At 45.0% G+C, this 18,319-nt stretch overlaps 1 protein-coding gene across 1 annotated transcript; it reads left to right on the forward strand.

Annotated features, from left to right (window-relative positions):
* The first annotated feature begins 6,550 nt into the window (after positions 1-6,550).
* Positions 6,551-15,669, forward strand: LOC116513680 (tumor protein p63-regulated gene 1 protein-like). The gene is made up of 3 exons (XM_032224855.1): positions 6,551-6,757; positions 10,108-10,199; positions 15,489-15,669. The coding sequence occupies exons 1-3, from the start codon at positions 6,602-6,604 to the stop codon at positions 15,667-15,669; spliced, it is 429 nt and encodes a 142-aa protein (XP_032080746.1). The 5' UTR covers positions 6,551-6,601.
* The last annotated feature ends 2,650 nt before the right edge of the window (positions 15,670-18,319 follow it).

Raw genomic sequence — 18,319 nt, forward strand, 5'->3', positions numbered from 1 at the left:
GTTTTGGCTGGACAAGACAGTAATGAGCTGACGGCGAGAATGGTTAATTGGCTGCGGAAGGAAGCTTTCCGAGAAATGCACCCGAATTGCACAAATGATCTCACCAGCAGTGGGAAAACCAACTTTCTCTCTCCAGCCTTCAATTAATCCTCCCCAAGGCCCTCAGTTTATGTGCACGAACCCTCATCTTATTATTATTATTATACAATTGTATCACAGCGGCCAGTTGTTTCGCCGGATTTGGCATTGGTTACTAGTCGGGCCCCACCCAGGGGCCTAGGACGTCGTAACGCATTTTTGTAATATGCGTGCAGATCCAAGCAGTGCGGCTTTTTGCATTTGACTGATGGTGATTTTGTCAATTTTTAACTGTTTTAAATGTAATTCCAGTGCTTTTAGAATAGCACCCAGTGTGCCAATTACCACTGGAATTACCACTGCTGGTTTGTGCCATAGTCGTTGAATTTCGATTTTTAAGTCCTGGTATCTTGCGATTTTTTCATGTTCCTTCTCGGCGACCCTGCTATCACCTGGTATTGCGATGTCTATGATTGTGACCTTATTTTTCTCAACCAGTGTGATGTCTGGTGTATTATGAGCCAGTATTTTGTCGGTTTGTATACGGAAATCCCTACAAGATCTTGACCATCTGATTTTCGGTGACCTTTTTCAGGCTGATGTTCCCACCAGTTTGTTGCTGTTTTAATATTATAATTTTTGCACAAATTCCAATGGATCATTTGTGCTACTGAATTGTGCCGCAATTTATAATCAGTCTGCGCGATTTTTTTACAGCAGCTGAGTATGTGATCAACAGTTTCATCAGCTTCTTTGCAAAATCTGCATTTGGCATCATCGGAGGATTTTTCGATTTTGGCCTTAATGGCATTTGTGCGGATAGCTTGTTCTTGCGCAGCCAGGATTAGTGACTCTGTTTCTTTCTTTAATGTACCTGTTGTTAACCATAACCAAGTTTGTTCACTGTCCACTTTATCTTTTATTTTTTCCAGAAATTGGCCATGCAGTGCTTTGTTCTGCCAACTCTCCAATCTTGATTTTATCACATCTTTTCTGTATTCTTGTTTCGTCTGTTGGGCCTTCAGTAGATTTTTGTTCTTTACTTCGATTAATAGATGTTCTTGACTTTCTTTTAAATAATCAGCCAGTGCATGTTTTTCTTCTTCAACTGTTTGCTTCACTTGTAATAATCCTCTGTTTGCCAACAACATACAAGCTCCTTACTGGTATCATTGCAAACCAAAATTATGGATACTTGGAAAGAAATAACTTGTTTCCTGTAGAACAAAAAGGATGCTGCAAAAACTCAAGAGGAACAAAGGACCAACTGCTGATTGACAAGCTAATCCTAAAGAATTCAAAGAAAGGACGAACCAACCTGTTCATGGCTTGGATAGACTATAAGAAAACATTTTATTCAGTTCCGCATAGCTGGATCAAGAAATGCCTGAATGATTAAGAATGAAGAAGTGATAAAGGCAGTAAAACCAGAAGAAGGCTACAAGTATTTGGGGATTTTAGAGGCCTCTGACTTAATGCATAATAAAGTCAAGGAATTAACTTCAGCCAAGTACATTCGACGAATTCGCAAGATATTAAAGTCCAAATTGAATGGAGGAAACGTCATAAAAGCCATAAATACCTGTGATTCGATACTCTGCAGGAATAATTGACTGGACCCAGATGGAGTTGGACAATTTGGACAGAAAAACAAGGAAGCTTATGACAATGAATCATGCTTTGCACCCTAAAAGTGATGTTGACCGATTATATCTACCAAGAGCAGAGGGTGGTCGAGGACTCCTACAAGTAAAACAATAGCAATAGCAATAGCAGTTAGACTTATATACCGCTTCATAGGGCTTTCAGTCCTCTCTAAGCGGTTTACAGAGTCAGCATATTGCCCCCAACAACAATCCGGGTCCTCATTTCACCCACCTCGGAAGGATGGAAGGCTGAGTCAACCCTGAGCCGGTGAGATTTGAACCGCTGAACTGCAGATAACAGTCAGCTGAAGTGGCCTGCAGTACTGCACCCTAACCACTGCGCCACCTCGGCTCAGACTGTGGAAGAAGAAAAACACAGCTTGAATGATGACAAAGTGACGAACCAATGATTAAGGAAGTAAATAAAGGAGGCCTTTTAAAGACAACTAAGTCAAATGCTGAATATAAGAAAGAAGTAATTGAGAAGCGAGCTGAAAATTGGACAAACAAAGCTATGCATAGCCAATACTTTAAAAATATTGAAGGCAAAGCTGACCAAAAGCTAACTTGGAACTGGTTAAGATCAGGAACACTGAAAAAAGAAGCAGAAGGCTTTATTTTGGCAGCTCAAGAACAAGCCTTAACCACAAACTAACAGCAAATGTCGCCTCTGTAATGAGAAAGATGAGACAGTCGACCACTTGATCAGTGACATTGCAATACCTGGTGATGCGCGAATTGAAGATAAGCAGCAAGAGAAAATCAAAGTACCGGGACTTGCAAATTGAAGTTGAGCGACTGTGGAAAAAGAAATCGAGTGTTGTCCCGATTGTAATTGGAGCCCTTGGAGCAATACCCAAAGGGCTACCTCGCTATTTGGAAATTTTAAATTTATCAGACTTGAACATTCTGACTCTACAAAAAACCTCCCTACCTGGAACAGTTGATATCCTCCGACGTTACCTTAACAGTTCCTAGGTCCTTGGTTAGGACTCGAGCTGTTGAGCTACCAACCAGCCCCAAAGGCTGTGAATCGCACCAGAGATTAACCACATAATAATAGGAGGAGGAAGAGGAGGAGGAGGAGGAGGAGGAAGAAGAAGAGGCAGAGGAAGAAGAAGAAGAAGAAGAAGAAGAAGAAGAAGAAGAAGAAGAAGAAATTGCAGCTTCCTGCAGCAACACCAATGGAACTGGAAAAAACTGTGCTACTAGGAATATCCTATATTTTAAGAAGGTCCTTGGTTGATACATAGGATGCTGGCAGCAACCCGTATCAATCATCAGTGCCAGTCAATGATATTTGTGATATATGTTTAAATGTTCAGTTGACTGAGTTTCATGTTTAACGAATAAAGGAGACAACAACAACAACAACAACAACAACAACAACAACAGAGTTGGAAGAATAGAATAGAATGGAGTGGAGTGGAATGGAATGGAATGGAATCGATATTGGAATATAGAATAGAATAAAATGGAATGGAATAGAATGGAATAAGGAAAGAATGGAATAGAATGGAATGGAATGGAATGGAATAGAATAGAAAATATGGAATGGAATGGAATTCTTTTATTGGCCAAGTGTGATTGGACACACAAGGAATTTATCTTTGGTGCAGATGTTCTCAGGGGACATAAAAAGACAAGATTGATTCGTCAAGAATCATAAAACACTTAATGATTGTCAGAGGGTACAAATAAGCAATCAGGAAACAATCAATATCAATATAAATCGTAAGGATGCAAGCCACAAAGTTACAGTCCTGCAGTCATAAGTGGGAGGAGATGGGGGATAGGAACAATGAGGAGACTAATAGTAAAAATAATGCAGCCTTAATAAAAAAAATTGACTGTGTTGTGGGAATTAGTGGTTTAGCAGCGTGTTGGCATTCGGGGGGGGAAACTGTCCTTGTGTCTAGTTGTTCTGGTGTGCAATGCCCATTTTGCATCGTTTTGAGGGTAGGAGTTGAAATAATTTATGTCCAGGATGCAAAGGGATCTTGGGGGTCATTCAAGTCCAACCCCCCACCGAAGTATTGTCCACTAAGGTCTCCCAACACACCAAGATGATAGGCAGAGTCACTATTTGAGACAGCCGGTTATACAAATGTAATAATTAACTAAAGGAAAACATGGAGGGAAAATTGCAATTTGCTGCCATGAGGTTTTGCTTAACGGGCGTAAGGGAAGGGAAGAGAAGCTCTCAACGTTTGCTGTCACGGGGTTTTCCACCTAGGAGCAGCAGGGCTGAGCAATAGAATTGCCAATCTCAACCGTGGTCATTCAGAGAGGACTATTTGCACTGCTATAAGTAGAAGCATTACTATAAACCAGCTGCAATACCCTGGAATTCAGCCTGGATTGATATTGGGCCTCATCCTGCTGGTTGGCAGTGGGAAGTTGTTATGGTGAGCAATGGGGTACTACAAGGTTACGTCTTAGGCCCAGGACTCTTCGATATCTTCACAAGCGACTTAGATGAGGGAATGGAAGGGGAATTTGCAAATTTGCAGATGGTACTAAGGTGGCAGGAATAGCTAACACCAGGGGTCCCCAAACTTGGCAACTTTTAAGACTGGTTGGATTTCAACTCCCAGAATTCTCCAGAATTCTGGGAGTTGAAGTCCACCAGTCTTAAAGTTGCCAAGTTTGAAGCAGAGCTGGCTGGAGACTTCTGGGAGTTGAAGTCCACCAGTCTTAAAGTTGCCAAGTTTGAAGCAGAGCTGGCTGGAGAATTCTGGGAGTTGAAGTCCACCAGTCTTAAAGTTGCCAAGTTTGAAGCAGAGCTGGCTGGAGAATTCTGGGAGTTGAAGTCCACCAGTCTTAAAGTTGCCAAGTTTGAAGACCTCTGGCTAACACCCTAGAACCATGATGGCGAAATGCCACGGATGCTCCCCTGAAGCCTCCGGAAGGCGAAAAAGGGACCTACGGAGGAATCGGAAGTCACCATTTCCGAATTTCTGGGTTCCCCGTAGGTCCGGTTTTCGCCCTCCGGAGGGTTCAGGGAAGATCTCTGATTGCGCGTGCATGCGTGCGTGGGTGTGTGGGTGGGCATGCATGCATGCTGGGGTTGCATGCATAGCATTATGGATGTGGCACACCAGCGCATGACACACACCCCGCGCTCCTCCCACTTTTGGCACTGGATCCAAAAATGGTTAGCCATCACTGACTGTAGAAGAAAGGCTCAAGATCCAGACGGATCGTGATAGACTTGAACCCTGGGCCCTATCAAACAAAATAAAATTCAACATAGAGCAACGTCACGTCTTACACTTAGGCAAGGAAAACCAAAAGAACATTTATAGACTGGGTGAAATCAGGCTTAATAGCAGTGACTGTGAAGAGGATCTTGGAGTCTTAGTGGACAACCAGCTAAATAGGAGCCAGTTGTGTGTGACAGCTGCCAAAAAAGCCAACACAATCCTAAATTGCATTAACAGAGGGATACAATCAAGATGAAGGGAGGTACTGATCCCCCTCTATAAAGCCTTAGTAAGGCCACACCTGGAGTCCAGCATCCAGTTTTGGTTACCATACTGCAAAAAAAGATGTTGAGACTCTAAAAAGTGGGCTGAGAAGAGCAACCAGGATGATGAGGGGAGGGGAGGCTAAAACATATGAAGAACGGTTGCAGGAACTGGGCTTGGCTAGTCTAGGGAAGAAAAGGACCAGGGAAGACAGGAGAGCATCTTCCAATATTTGAGGAGTGCCCCAGAGAGGAGGAAGGGGGTCAAGCGATTCTCCAAGGCACCTGAAGGCCAGAGAAGGAAGAATGGATGGAAACTGAAGGAGGAGAGATTCAACCTGGAAATAAGGAGGAATTTCCTGACAGTGAGAACCATCAACCCATGGAACAGAAGTTGCCTTCAGAAGTTGGGGGAGCTTCATCCCTGGAGGCTTTCAAGAAGAGACTGGGCTGCCCTCTGTCAGAAATGGTGTAGGGTCTCCTGTCTGGGCGGGGGGTTGGACTAGATGACCTACAAGGTCCCTTCCAACTCTATTAATCTGAATCTGATTAGGAAGTTGGAGTCTCAAACATATGAAGAACGGTTGCAGGAACTGGGCATGGCTGGTATAGGGAAGAGAAGGACCAGGGGAGACAGGAGAGCATCTTCCAATATTTGAGGGGCTGCCACAGAGAGGAGGGGGGAAAGCTATTCTCCAAAGCACGAGAGAGAGAGAGAGAGAGAGAGAGAGAGAGAGAGAGAGAGAGAGAGAGAGAAAGAAAGAAAGGTGGAAGGGAGGGATGGAAGGAAGGAAGGAAGGAAAAAATAATGAAAAAAGAAAGAAGAGAGACATGGCTAGCCTAGGGAAGAGAAGGACCAGGGGAGACAGGAGAGCCTCTTCCAATATTTGAGGGGCTGGCACAGAGAAGAAAGGGCCAAGCTATTTTCCAAAGCACAAGAAAGAGAGAGGGGGGAGAGAAAGAAAGAAAGAAAGAAAGAAAGAAAGAAAGAAAGAAAGAAAGAAAGAAAGAAAGAAAGAGGAAGGGAGGGAGGGATGGAAGGAAGGAAAGGAGGACAGAAGGAAGGAAGGAAAAATAAAGAAAAAAGAAAGAAGAGAGACATGGCTAGCCTAGGGAAGAGAAGGACCTGGGGACACAGGAGAACATCTTCCAATATTTGAGGGGCTGCCACAGAGAGGAGGGGTCAGGCTATTCTTCAAAGGCCCTGAAGCCCAGATAAGGAATAATGGCATCCTCTTTAAGAGGGGAGTTTGACCACCTGGTTGCAGCTGCCATCTTGAAGTAAAGCCCACCATCCTAACCTCCTCTCTGATGCAACTGGTAAATGTAATCCTGGATTGCTTTTGTCTTCAGGTAGTCGGCCAGAGGAACCCACCGCGAGGTCCAGACTTCGGACACAGGGAAAGAGATGGAAGAGAAGGAAGGAGGCTCTTTGCTCAGGGCCAAAGTTTCCCCCCAACCCAAGGCCACTTTCGCCACACAATCGCCGTCCAACTCCAGGACCCTCCTGTACCCCCAACGTCACGCCGATTCATATGACTGCAGGAAGTACTTTGTGACAAGGGTGAGTTGACTCAGCCGCTTTGGGGGGAGGGTCTCCATGGGGTTGGCAAGGGTGGTCATGACAGGCCCCTCACCCTGGTGGCTTCTTGAGCGAGCACCGAAGATCTTCCTTGGCTCAGGAAGGGACAGGATATATATCTGAAAACATGTGTTAATCCCACTTTATAAGGTCTTGGGAAGGCCACACTTGGAATATCTGCATTCAGTTTTGGTCGCCACGATGTAGAAAAGATGTGGAGACTCTAGAAAGAGTGCAGAGAAGAGAAAGAAAGAGGATTAGGGGACTGGAGGATAAAACACATGAAGAACGGTTGCAGGAACTGGGAATGTCTAGTTTAGTGAAAAGAAGGACCAGGGGAGACAGGATAGCAGTCTTCCAATATTTGTGGGGCTGCCACAAAGAAGAGGGAGTCAAACTATTCTCCAAGGCACCTGAGGGCAGGACAAGAAGCAATGGGGGGAAACTAATCAAGGAGAGAAGCAACTTAGAACTGAGGAGAAATTTCCTAACAGTTAGAACAATTAACCAATGGAACAGAAATTGCCTCCAGAAGTTGTGAATGCCCCAACACTGGAAGTCTTTAAGAAGATGTTGGATAGCCATTTGTCTGAAATGGTATAGGGTTTCCTGCCTAGGCAGGGGGTTGGACTAGAAGACCTCAAAGGTCCCTTCCAACTCTGCTATTGTATTGTATTGTATGTCTAGTTGAATGAAAAGAAGGACCAGGGGAGACAGGATAGCAGTCTTCCAATATCTCAGGGGTTGCCCCAAAGAAGAGGGAGTCAAACTATTCTCCAAGGCATCTGAGGGCAGAACAAGAAGCAATGGGTGGAAACTAATCAAGGAGAGAAGCAATTTAGAAGAAATTTCCTGACAGTGAGAACAATGAATCAGTGGAACAGAAATTGCCTCCAGAAATTGTGAATGCCCCAAACACTGGAGATTTTTAAAAAGAGACCACACAGCCACTTGTCTGGAAGTGTATAACGTCTCCTGCTTGGGGGGGAGGGGGTTGGACTGGAAGACCTCCAAGGTCCCTTTCAACTCTGCTATTCCATGTAAACTCAGATTAAAGCTGGCTAAACATAATAAGGTCAACTTATTCTCCAAAACTCCTGAAAGCAACAGATGGAAACTCAGCAAGGAGAGAAGCAACCTAGAACTAAGGGGGAATTTCCTAATACCACTTTATAAAGCCTTTGTAAGGCCACACTTGGAATACGGCATCCAGTTTTGGTTGCCACCATGTAAAAAAAGATGTTGAGACTCTAGAAAGAGTGCAGAGAAGAGCAACAAAGAGGATTGGGGGACTGGAGGATAAAACATACGATGAACGGTTGCAGGAACTGGGCCTGGCTAGTCTAGTGAAGAGAAGGACCAGGGGAGACAGGAGAGCATCTTCCAATATTTGAGGGGCTTCCACAGAGAGGAGGGGAGTCAAGCTATTTTCTCCAAAGCACCTGAAGGCCAGAGAAGGAACGATGGATGGAAACTGATCAAGGAGAGATTCAACCTGGGAGAACAATCAACCCATGGAACAGAAGTTGCCTTCAGAAGTTGTGGGAGCTTCATCCCTGGAGGCTTTCAAGAAGTGACTGGACTGTCATCTGTCAGAAATGCTGTAAGGTCTCCTGCTTGGGTGAGGGGTTGGACTAGAAGACCTCCAACCCAGGGGTGGGTTCCTGCCAGTTCTAAGCTGTTCTATAGAAGAGGTTCCACAAATCTACCGTGCCATTTAGAACCGGTTCCAGCTCCCTCCCCCCCACCCGTCCCCACATCATCAAGATGAAGAGCGAGAGGAGGAATTCTGGGAGTTGAAGTCCACAAGTCTTAAAACTGTCAAGTTTGAACACCCCTGGGTTTTTTTCCCTAAAGGGTTAGGGGTGCAAGGGTCTTGTAACTTGACCGCTTTAAGACTTGCACACTTCAATGCCAGAGTTCCTGAGCCAACATGACTGGAGGAGGAATTCTGGGAGTTGAAGTCCACAAGTCTTAAAGCTGTCAACTTTGAACACCCCTAGGGGTTTTTTCCCCCTAAAGGGTTAGGGGTGCAAAGATCTTGTAACTTGACAGCTTTAAGACTTGCACACTTCAATGCCAGAGTTTCTGAGCCAACATTTTGGTTGCTAAGCAAGAGCGTTGTTAAGTGAGTCTCACCACATTTTGCAAGTTGGCCACTCCCACCCAGTCACATGGCTGGCAAGCCACTCCCACAAAGCAGGCCACCCCTACAGAAGAGGTTCTAATTTTTTTTGAAACCCACCACTGCTCCAACCCTATTATTCTATGTTTTAACCAAAATAAGAGTTTTTTTTTATCGGGGGGGGGGGTGAATTAGATGGTGTTAATACTACAACCGCCTGGGTCTTAAGTATCCATCAGAGGGCCTGTCAATGCATAGAGGGTGCAGACATATCCAAACGGAAAGAATTTACTACCCGTATTTGTAAATTATCTGTTCTCAAAATTGAGAAAAGGGATGCGGTGGCTCAGGGGCTAAGACGCTGAGCTTGTTAATTAGAAAGGTCAGCAGTTCGGCGGTTCGAATCCCTAGCACCATGTAACGGAGTGAGCTCCCGTTCCTTGTCCCAGCTTCTGCCAACCTAGCAATTCAAAAGCACGTAAAAAATGCAAGTAGAAAAATAGGAACCACCTTTGGTGGGAAGGGAACAGTGTTCCATGCGCCTTTGGTGTTTAGTCATGCCGGCCACATGACCACGGAGACGTCTTCGGACAGCGCTGGCTCTTCGGCTTTGAAACGGAGATGAGCACCACCCCCTAGAGTCAGGAACGGCTAGCACATCTGTGCGAGGGGAACCTTTACCTTAAAGTTGAGAAGAGGAGAGGTGGGGTATACCCATGAAGGGCACCTGGCTTCTCTCCCCATCAGTGAGAGACCAGCCACCTTCACCAGAGATGGGAGCCTGGAGACTTGGCTGTTCTTCTCAGAGAGAGCCGAGGTGGTGCAGTGGTTAAATGCAGCACTGCAGGCTACTTCAGCTGACTGCAGTTCTGCAGTTCGGCTGTTCAAATCTCACCGGCTCAGGGTTGACTCAGCCTTCCATCCTTCCGAGGTGGGTAAAATGAGGACCCGGATTGTTGTTGGGGGCAAATATGCTGACTCTGTAAACCGCTTAGAGAGGGCTGAAAGCTCTATGAAGCGGTATATAAGTCTAACTGCTATTGCTATTCCTCAGTGGTGTTCGCCCCACCGTTGCAGGTGGTTAGAGACAGGTGGGGACCCCTAGGAGGCTGGAGGGAGAGAGGAGGGGACGTAGGAGGAATCCAGAATCACACTGTGGCTTTGACCCCCTTCTTCTTCTTCCTCCTCCTCCTCCTCTCCATTTTAGCCAGGAGCCTTCGACCAAGCCATGGAGGACCTCAAGAACCAACTGGCAGCAAACAAGGGAGAGGAGGCTCAGAGCTTCTGGCTACTCACTGAGTAAGCTCTACGCAGGTCTTGTTGTTGTTTGTGCTTCTCTGAAACCACAGGGATGTTCATGCTAAATCAAGCCCCGTGAAGGTAGTCTGGAAATTATGGATTATTATAATTATAAGTCATGACAGAAGGAAACACACATGACCATTTCATGTCCTTTTCTGCAAAGGCTGTAAAGTCAAGGTGGAGTCATTAAACGGATCCACTCTTTGCTACGGGCCAGTTTTCGGCAGAGACTGGAAGTACTAAACACAGATCCCCTTGCAAAAACATCCGAAAGCAAAGTCTGTAGCACAAGGTTTTACACCTGGGCAGGGAAAAACCAAAGGGGCCAAACCCAGATTAGGCGAAACCTGGCTCTCAAACAGCCCCTGGGAGAGGGACTTTGGAGTCCAAATGGACGATCCCTTAAACCAGAGCCAGCCATGCGCAGCAGCAGCCAAAAAAGCTAAAACCGTAATATTTATGGTTGCATAAACAGAGGCCTAGAATGAAAATCACGTGAAGAAGGATTAGCACCGCTTTATAAAGCCTTTAGTAAGGCCACACCTGGAATCCTGCATCCAGTTTTGATCATCACGTTACAAAAAAGATGTGGAGACTTTGGGAAAAGTGCAGAGAAGAGAAACTGAGATGATCAAAGGCCTGGAGGCTGAAACATGCGAAGGACCCTTGCAGGATTTGAGTTTGGCTAATCCAGAGAAAAGAAGCGGAAATACACCAATGAGAGGAAGAGTGGGAAACAGAGGAGAGAAGAAAGATAGGAAGAGAGGGATAGGAGAGAGGGTGAGGGGGGAAGATGAGGAGGAGAAGGAGGAGTGGAATGTAGAGAGAGGAGAAGGAGAAAGGAAGGGGAAGTAGAGTAGAAAAGGATGATGGAGGGAAGAAAGGAGGTAGGAGAGAGGTAGAAGAAAGAGGTGTATGGAGAGCAGAAGATCTAATATTTAAGTATATTGATATGGAAGCATAAATACCATCAACACAGAATGGAGTTTGCTCAGAAGCGGAAATACACCAATGAGAGGAAGAGTGGGAAACAGAGTAGAGAAGAAAGGTGAGAAGAGAGGGATAGAGAGAGGGTAAGGGGGGAAGATAAGGAGGATAAGGAGGAGTGGAATGTAGAGAGAGGAGAAGGAGAAAGGAAGGGGAAGTAGAGTAGGAAAGGATGATGGAGGGAAGAAAGGAGATAGGAGAGAGGTAGAAGAAAGTATGGAGAGCAGAAGAGCTAATAATGGGTTTTTATCCTTCTGGGCGTTGATGACAAGAGGAACTGATGTAATTACTACTTAATACAATGGGATATTGGCTATGTAATAGTATACATGTGATTGTATGTTATGAAAATGGAAAATTAAAATATTTTTCAAAGAAGAAAATAAAATAAGGGATTAAGGGGGACATGATAGCAGCATTCCAATATTTGAGGGGCTGCCCCAAAAAAGAAGGGGTCAAATTATTCTCCAAAAGCACCAGAAAGCAGGACAATTAAGCGATGGGTGGAAACTAATCAAAAGAGAGAAGCAACCTGAAATTAAGGAGAAATTTCCTAACAGTGAGAACGATCAACCAGTGGAACAGCTGGCCACCAGAAGTTCTGGGTACTTCACCACTGGAGGTTTTTAAGAAGAGACTGGGCAACCATTTGTCTGAAATGGCCTAGGTCTCCTGACTGAGCAGGGGGGGGTGGACTAGAAGACCTCCAAGGTCCCTTCCAGCTCTGCCCTGATTCTGAAATGCTGGTTGGTGGTTCAGGGTTTGAAATGCAGTCATGGGGATCATCGAGGAATCTGATGCTGGAACTTCAAAACTGGGCCCCAGATAACCTTTGCTGGGGGGGTCTGTCGTAGCTCCGTACAATTGATAAGTCACCAGCCATAAGTCAAGGACTTCCTGTATATGTAGTCCTCGACTTACGACCATTCATTTACTAAACAGTCGAAGTTACAACGGCAGTGAAAAAAGAAGAAACTTACGGCTGTTTTTCACCTTTGTGATTGTTGCTGCAGCATCCCTGGGGGGGTTAATGTCCTAAATCATTTGGATGATTGGCAACTGACTCAGACTTATGACGGTCGCATTGTCCTGGGGCCTTTGGATCCCCTTTTGTGACCTCCTGACAAGCAACGGGGAAGCCAGAATCACTGACTTAACATCTGCAGCGATTCACTTAACAACGGCAGCAGGAAAGGACGTAGAATGGGGCAAAGCTCACTTGTCTCACTTAGCAACGGAGATTCTGGGCTCGATTGTGGTTGCGATCTGAGGACAGACTGTAGTAGCCAAATAATGAACGGCAACGATTATAAATGTTCTGAAATTAGTAGGTATTCGGGATGAATTTGGGGTTCCACCACAAAACCGCGGTAGAATAAAGCGCGCTTGACGAAAGCGCGTACATGACGTCATCACAGCGCGACGAAAACATCGCGCTGTGAGCAGTAAATTTAAAATTAAAGCGAAAAACTTACCCTAACCCCTCCAAACCTAACCCTAAACCTAACCCTAAACCTAACCCTTAACCTAACCCTAAATCTAACCCTAAACCTAACCGTTAACATAACACTAAACCTAACGCTAACCCTTAACCTAACGCTAAACGTAACCCTAAACCTAACCCTAAACCTAACCCTAAACCTAACCCTAAACCTAACCCTAACGCTTAACGTAACCCTAAACCTAACCCTAACCCTTAACCTAACCCTAACCCTAACCCTAACCCTAATCCTTACCTTTATGTGAATCGGCTTGCTTTAATTTTATTTTAATTTTAATTTAATTTATTTTTAATTTTTTTCGTCGCACTGCTGATGACGTCACGTACGCGCTTTAATCGGGCACGCTTTAGTGGACCGCGGTTTTGACGGGTCACGGAATTTGGCACACGGATTAAGCAGATAGTAGGAAGGGAATCCCTATCTTGGTATTCCCAAGGGTATTTTTTCCAAAGGTCAATGGGATTTTCTTGGGGGTTTTTTCCCCTTGAAAACGTTTTGCTTCTCATCCAAGAACAAGAAGAAGAAGATCTGAACTACGGGATTGAGTGGCATATAAATTTATTAAATTACAATTAAATTACAATTATAACTAAAGAGGCTTCTTGGCTGAGAAGCAAAATGTTTTCAAGGGGGAAAAAAACACAAGAAAGTCCATTTGCCTTTTGGAAAAATCACCTTTGGGACACCCGTGACCTCGAGGACAGAGAATCCCCATGGACACCCCGTGTTGATTGCACTGATACAAACAGACACACAGATACACAAACCTGTTTTGTTCAGCTTGTGAATGTGAAGGATTTGGAGGAGGGGGGGGGAAATATGGGCAATTTATTTAATGCCTGCTTAGGAGTCTTAATTCCTTCTCTTCTTTTAATGGGTCTCTTCCCCATTCTCTCCTTTACTCTAAAATTAAATTCTGCCTTCTTTGGGGGTATTTGCTTAATGTAGTTGTAGTTGTTGTGATCAATAGAATCACGCCTTGCACCCTAATCATCCCTAAAACCGCCTTACACTCAGTAGCAAAATTTTTCAAAAATTGAATTTCAACGTTTGCCTTCTCTAGGGACTGCTCAAAATAGTCGCTTTGCAGAAATTATTTAATTGCCAATTCCCGCAAGCCCAAACGTTATTATATATAAAACAGCAGAGAATTTGTTTGATAAAGTTTGTTAAAGTCTGTGTAGAGCAGTGTTTCTCAACCTTGGCAACTTGAAGATGTCCGGACTTCAACTCCCAGAATTCCCCAGCCAGCGATCGCTGGCTGGGGAATTCTGGGAGTTGAAGTCCGGACATCTTCAAGTTGCCAAGGTTGAGAAACACTGGCTGGGGAATTCTGGGAGTTGAAGTCCGGACATCTTCAAGTTGCCAAGGTTGAGAAACACTGGTGTAGAGTGAAGCTCAGAGATTTATTTTCCTGTACTGCCACCCGGAGGGCGCAAAGAGAACTGCACCCTAGCTTTGTTTCAATTGTGTTTCCTACTTTCGGGCCAACTTTTAAGATGCGAGGACTTCAACTCCCAGAATCCCTTTGTGAGCTGGGGAATTCTGGGAGTTGAAGTCCTCGCATCTTAAAAGTTGCTGAGATTGGAAAACCCTGCTCGGCTGTGGATAAATCCAAAATAAGGAGGGAAGGAAGGAGAGAAGGAGAGAAGAAAGGAGGGAAGGAAGGAGGGAAGGAAGGAGAGAAGGAGAGAAGAAAGGAGGGAAGGAAGGAGGGAATGTAGGAGAGAAGGAAGGGGGAAGGAAGGAGGAAAGGAAGGGGGAAAGGAAGGAGAGAAGGAGAGAAGAAAGGAGGGAAGGGGGAAGGAGGGAGGGAAGGAAGGAGGGAAGGAAGGAGAGTAGGAGAGAAGAAACGAGGGAAGGAAAGAGGGAGGGAGGGAAGAAGAAGTAGGACCGTTGTAAGATAAGATGGATCTATGGGATGTTAAGAAAGCAATCTTCAAGTATATTGTCAACTGTAGGGAAAAAATTGTTATAAATACATATCATTAATAACAGTTATGAGATCATATAATTGTGAATGTATATATGAAATTGATAAAATATTTTTTTTTAAAAAAATCCAAAATAATTATTGACAACGTCATTATCCCTTTAGAAATAAACCAAATTATATCATTTCATTTCCATCTATTTTCTGTAAGTAACATCTATCTTCAATTTCAGTTTTTATATAATCAACATTTTACTTAGTTTCCACAATTAATAATGTTGGTATTATTCACTCACATCTTATTTGGCTGCATATCCTTATCAGGATTAACATATTTCATTTTATTCTACTAATCCCCTGTTCCCAAATTCCCCCTTTTTCCTTTTTCTTCTTTTTGTATGTATTATGTCTTTTCTTTTGAATCTTTTTCTACCACTTTCTGATAGATTGTTAAGAGGATAATCTTCCCCAGAATTTTTCTTTTTCCCAACCATTTCTCTCTTCATTTTTGGCTAATTTCTTTTTGGGGGTGGGTGCTAACTTTCTACCAATCTTGGTTGGAGCCAAGATGGCGCAGTGGTTAGGGTGCAGTACTGCAGGCCACTTCAGCTGACTGTTATCTGCAGTTCAGCGGTTCTAATCTCACTGGCTCAGGGTTGACTCAGCCTTCCATCCTTCCGAGGTGGGTGAAATGAGGACCCGGATTGTTGTTGGGGGCGATATGCTGACTCTGTAAACCGCTTAGAGAGGGCTGAAAGCCCTATGAAGCGGTATATAAGTCTAACTGCTATTGGTTTCTCCCTGGGCAGAGAGGTTGAGGATCAGAGTCTTCTTGCCATTAGTTCTCCCTCTGCTTCCTCCCAGGATTGATCACTGGAACATCGAAAAGGAGCGGATCGTGGTGCTCACTGATGCTGCCCTCCTGGTGTGCAAATACGACTTCATCATGCTCAAATGCCTGGACCTCCAGAGGATCTCCCTGGGCTACATCGAGAAGATCTCCACGGGCCCCTTCGCATTTCCAGAGAAGTCCTTGGACAGGTGAGGTCCCGCAGCTCATCTCGACATGCCAGGAAGCCATCTTTTCTTTTTGGACTTTCTACTGTGGGAAAACGAGAGGGGCGGATTGTACGGAGTTAGATGGTGTGCAGCCATAACAACATTCTTTCTAGAAAGCCAAGGCCATCCTTTGTCTCTGCACCTGACTGGAACTGGGTGGAGGCGGAAGCTGCCAGCATGGCAGTGGGAGATTGGACCATGGGATGGGCTTGTGGGTGGGGGGGGGCAAGATCTTGAACTTTCAACTGGGTGGGGGAAACTGGGAAGCTTTCGGATTCAGGTTTTCCCAGATGTGCCGACATGGCTCTCTTCATCAATTGGAACTTTGAGGAATCCTTTGCCTCGGACTCTGATTTAATTTCGGATGCTATTTGGAACCCTGACACATCAGTGATGAGGGAAGGGATCTAGGAGCTTTCCAAGGGTGGATACACTACAACTGCCAAGATAAACGACATGGAAGAGCCACGTTGATTGCCAGCTGGGTAGGATCTCATGGCGGAAACTGCCGAGAGAACATTTAGTGCAATCCCAATCCCAAAAAGGTAACTGGACTTTTTGGGTTAGGCAAGGAAACCCAACTGCACAGGTACAGTATAGGTGGTACCTTGCTCAACAGTTGAAACTGTAAGAGGGATCTTGGAGTCCTAGTGGACAACCATTTAAATCGGAGCCAGCCGTGGGCAGCAGCTGCCCAAAAAGTTGAAGGGTGTGTGTGTGTGTGCCAGGCAGCTGCTTTCTTGCGAGCAGGCTCCCGAAGAGCCTGGCTCCAAAATAATAAGCCCCCTCCTCTGACAATTAGGCCAAGACCATATTTCGAGGGTCAAAAGAAAATAAGACCCTGTCTTATTTTGGGGAAAAGACGGAAGTGGTGCTCCAGGATTTTCCAGGAGAGTCTCAATGCTCATATTCTAGCAATAGGAATAGCAGTTAGACTTATATACCGCTTCATAGGGCTTTCAGCCCTCTCTAAGCGGTTTACAGAGTCAGCATATCGCCCCCCACAGTCTGGGTCCTCATTTTACCCACCTCGGAAGGATGGAAGGCTGAGTCAACCCTGAGCCGGTGAGATTTGAACCGCTGAACTGCAGATAACAGTCAGCTGAAGTGGCCTGCAGTACTGCACCCTAACCACTGCGCCACCTCGGCTCCATATTCTGCCGCCAAGGCTCTTCTTTTGCAAAGATAGTTAGTGGGAATGGAGTCTAAATCATATATAGAATGGTTCCAGGAATTGGGTATGTCTAGTTTAATGAAAAGAAGGGCTATAAATCAGAGTATGAGCTGGAAGGGACCTTGGAGGTGTTCTAGTCCAACCCCTGCTCAAGCATACTATACTATCTCAGACAAGTGGCTGTCCAATTTCTTCTTAAAAACCTCCATCGATTGAGCACCGATACCTTCTGGTGTCAAGCTGTTCCACTGGTTAATTGTCCTCACTGTTAGGAAGTTTCTCCTTAATTCCAGGTTGTTTCTCTCCTTGATTATTTTCCATAAAATAAAGCACCACATAGAACAAACAAATGCACAGTCACCATGTGCTTTACTGCTGAACTAACAGGAAAAAGGAAACTTTACTTAGAACGAAAGAGCCTACAGCTAGAGGCCATGGATCCAACCTGGTAAACGCTGCCATCTACTGGCTAAATTAAATACTACTGTAATTGTTGCATAGAAATACATTCCAACAATGATTTCCAACACTTGGTGCTTTGGAGAATAAATTGACCCCCTCTTCTTTGGGGGAGCCCCTCAAATACTGGAAGGCTGCTATCATGTCCCCCCTGGTCCTTTTTTTCACTAGACTAGCTGTAACCAATTTCTGCAACCGTTCTTCCTACGTTTCAGTTTCCAGGCCTTTGATCATCTCAGTTACTCTTCTCTGCACTTTTTCCCAAGTCTCCACATCTTTTTTGTAATGTGGTGGCCAAAACTGGATGCAGGATTCCTTACTAAAGGCTTTCTAAAAGGTAAAATTTCCCTGTGCACATATGTACTAGCCGTTCCCAGCTCTAGAGGGCAGTGCTCATCTCAGTTTCTAAGCTGAACAGCCAGCGCCGTCTGAAGACGTCTCCGTGGTCATGTGGCCGGCATGACTCAATGCCGAAGGTGCACGGAATGCTGTTCCCTTCCCACCAAAGGTGGTTCCTATTTTTCCACTTGCATTTTTTATCTGCTTTCGAACTACTAGGTTGGCAGAAGCTGGGAGCTCACTCCATTACGCGGCATTAGGGATTCGAACCGCCGAACCGCCGACCTTCTGATCGACAAGCTCAGCATATTAGCCACTGAGCCACCGTATCTCTAAGGCTTTATAAAGCGGTACTAATACTTCACATGATTTAAAATCTAGGCCTCTGTTTATACCACCAAGGATTGTATTCGCTTTTTTTTTGGCAGCTGCTGCACACAGCCCGGCTCATGTTTAAGCGATCGGGCAATCAAATGAAGTTATTGCCTAGGGGATGACACGCCCCACTCCATTCCATAACTAGGAAAGAAGACCAATAGACTCCATGGGTTGGAAATCCAAAGTACTTTTACTAATTATAAATGGTAAGCAAGCAGCAGTGAAGCAAAATCTGAATAATATGGCGCGAAAGCAATTGATATATAGCAAAGCCCGTTCCCCCCCC

The sequence above is a fragment of the Thamnophis elegans genome, chromosome 10 (assembly GCF_009769535.1).
Source record: "Thamnophis elegans isolate rThaEle1 chromosome 10, rThaEle1.pri, whole genome shotgun sequence".
Taxonomy (NCBI): domain Eukaryota; kingdom Metazoa; phylum Chordata; class Lepidosauria; order Squamata; family Colubridae; genus Thamnophis; species Thamnophis elegans.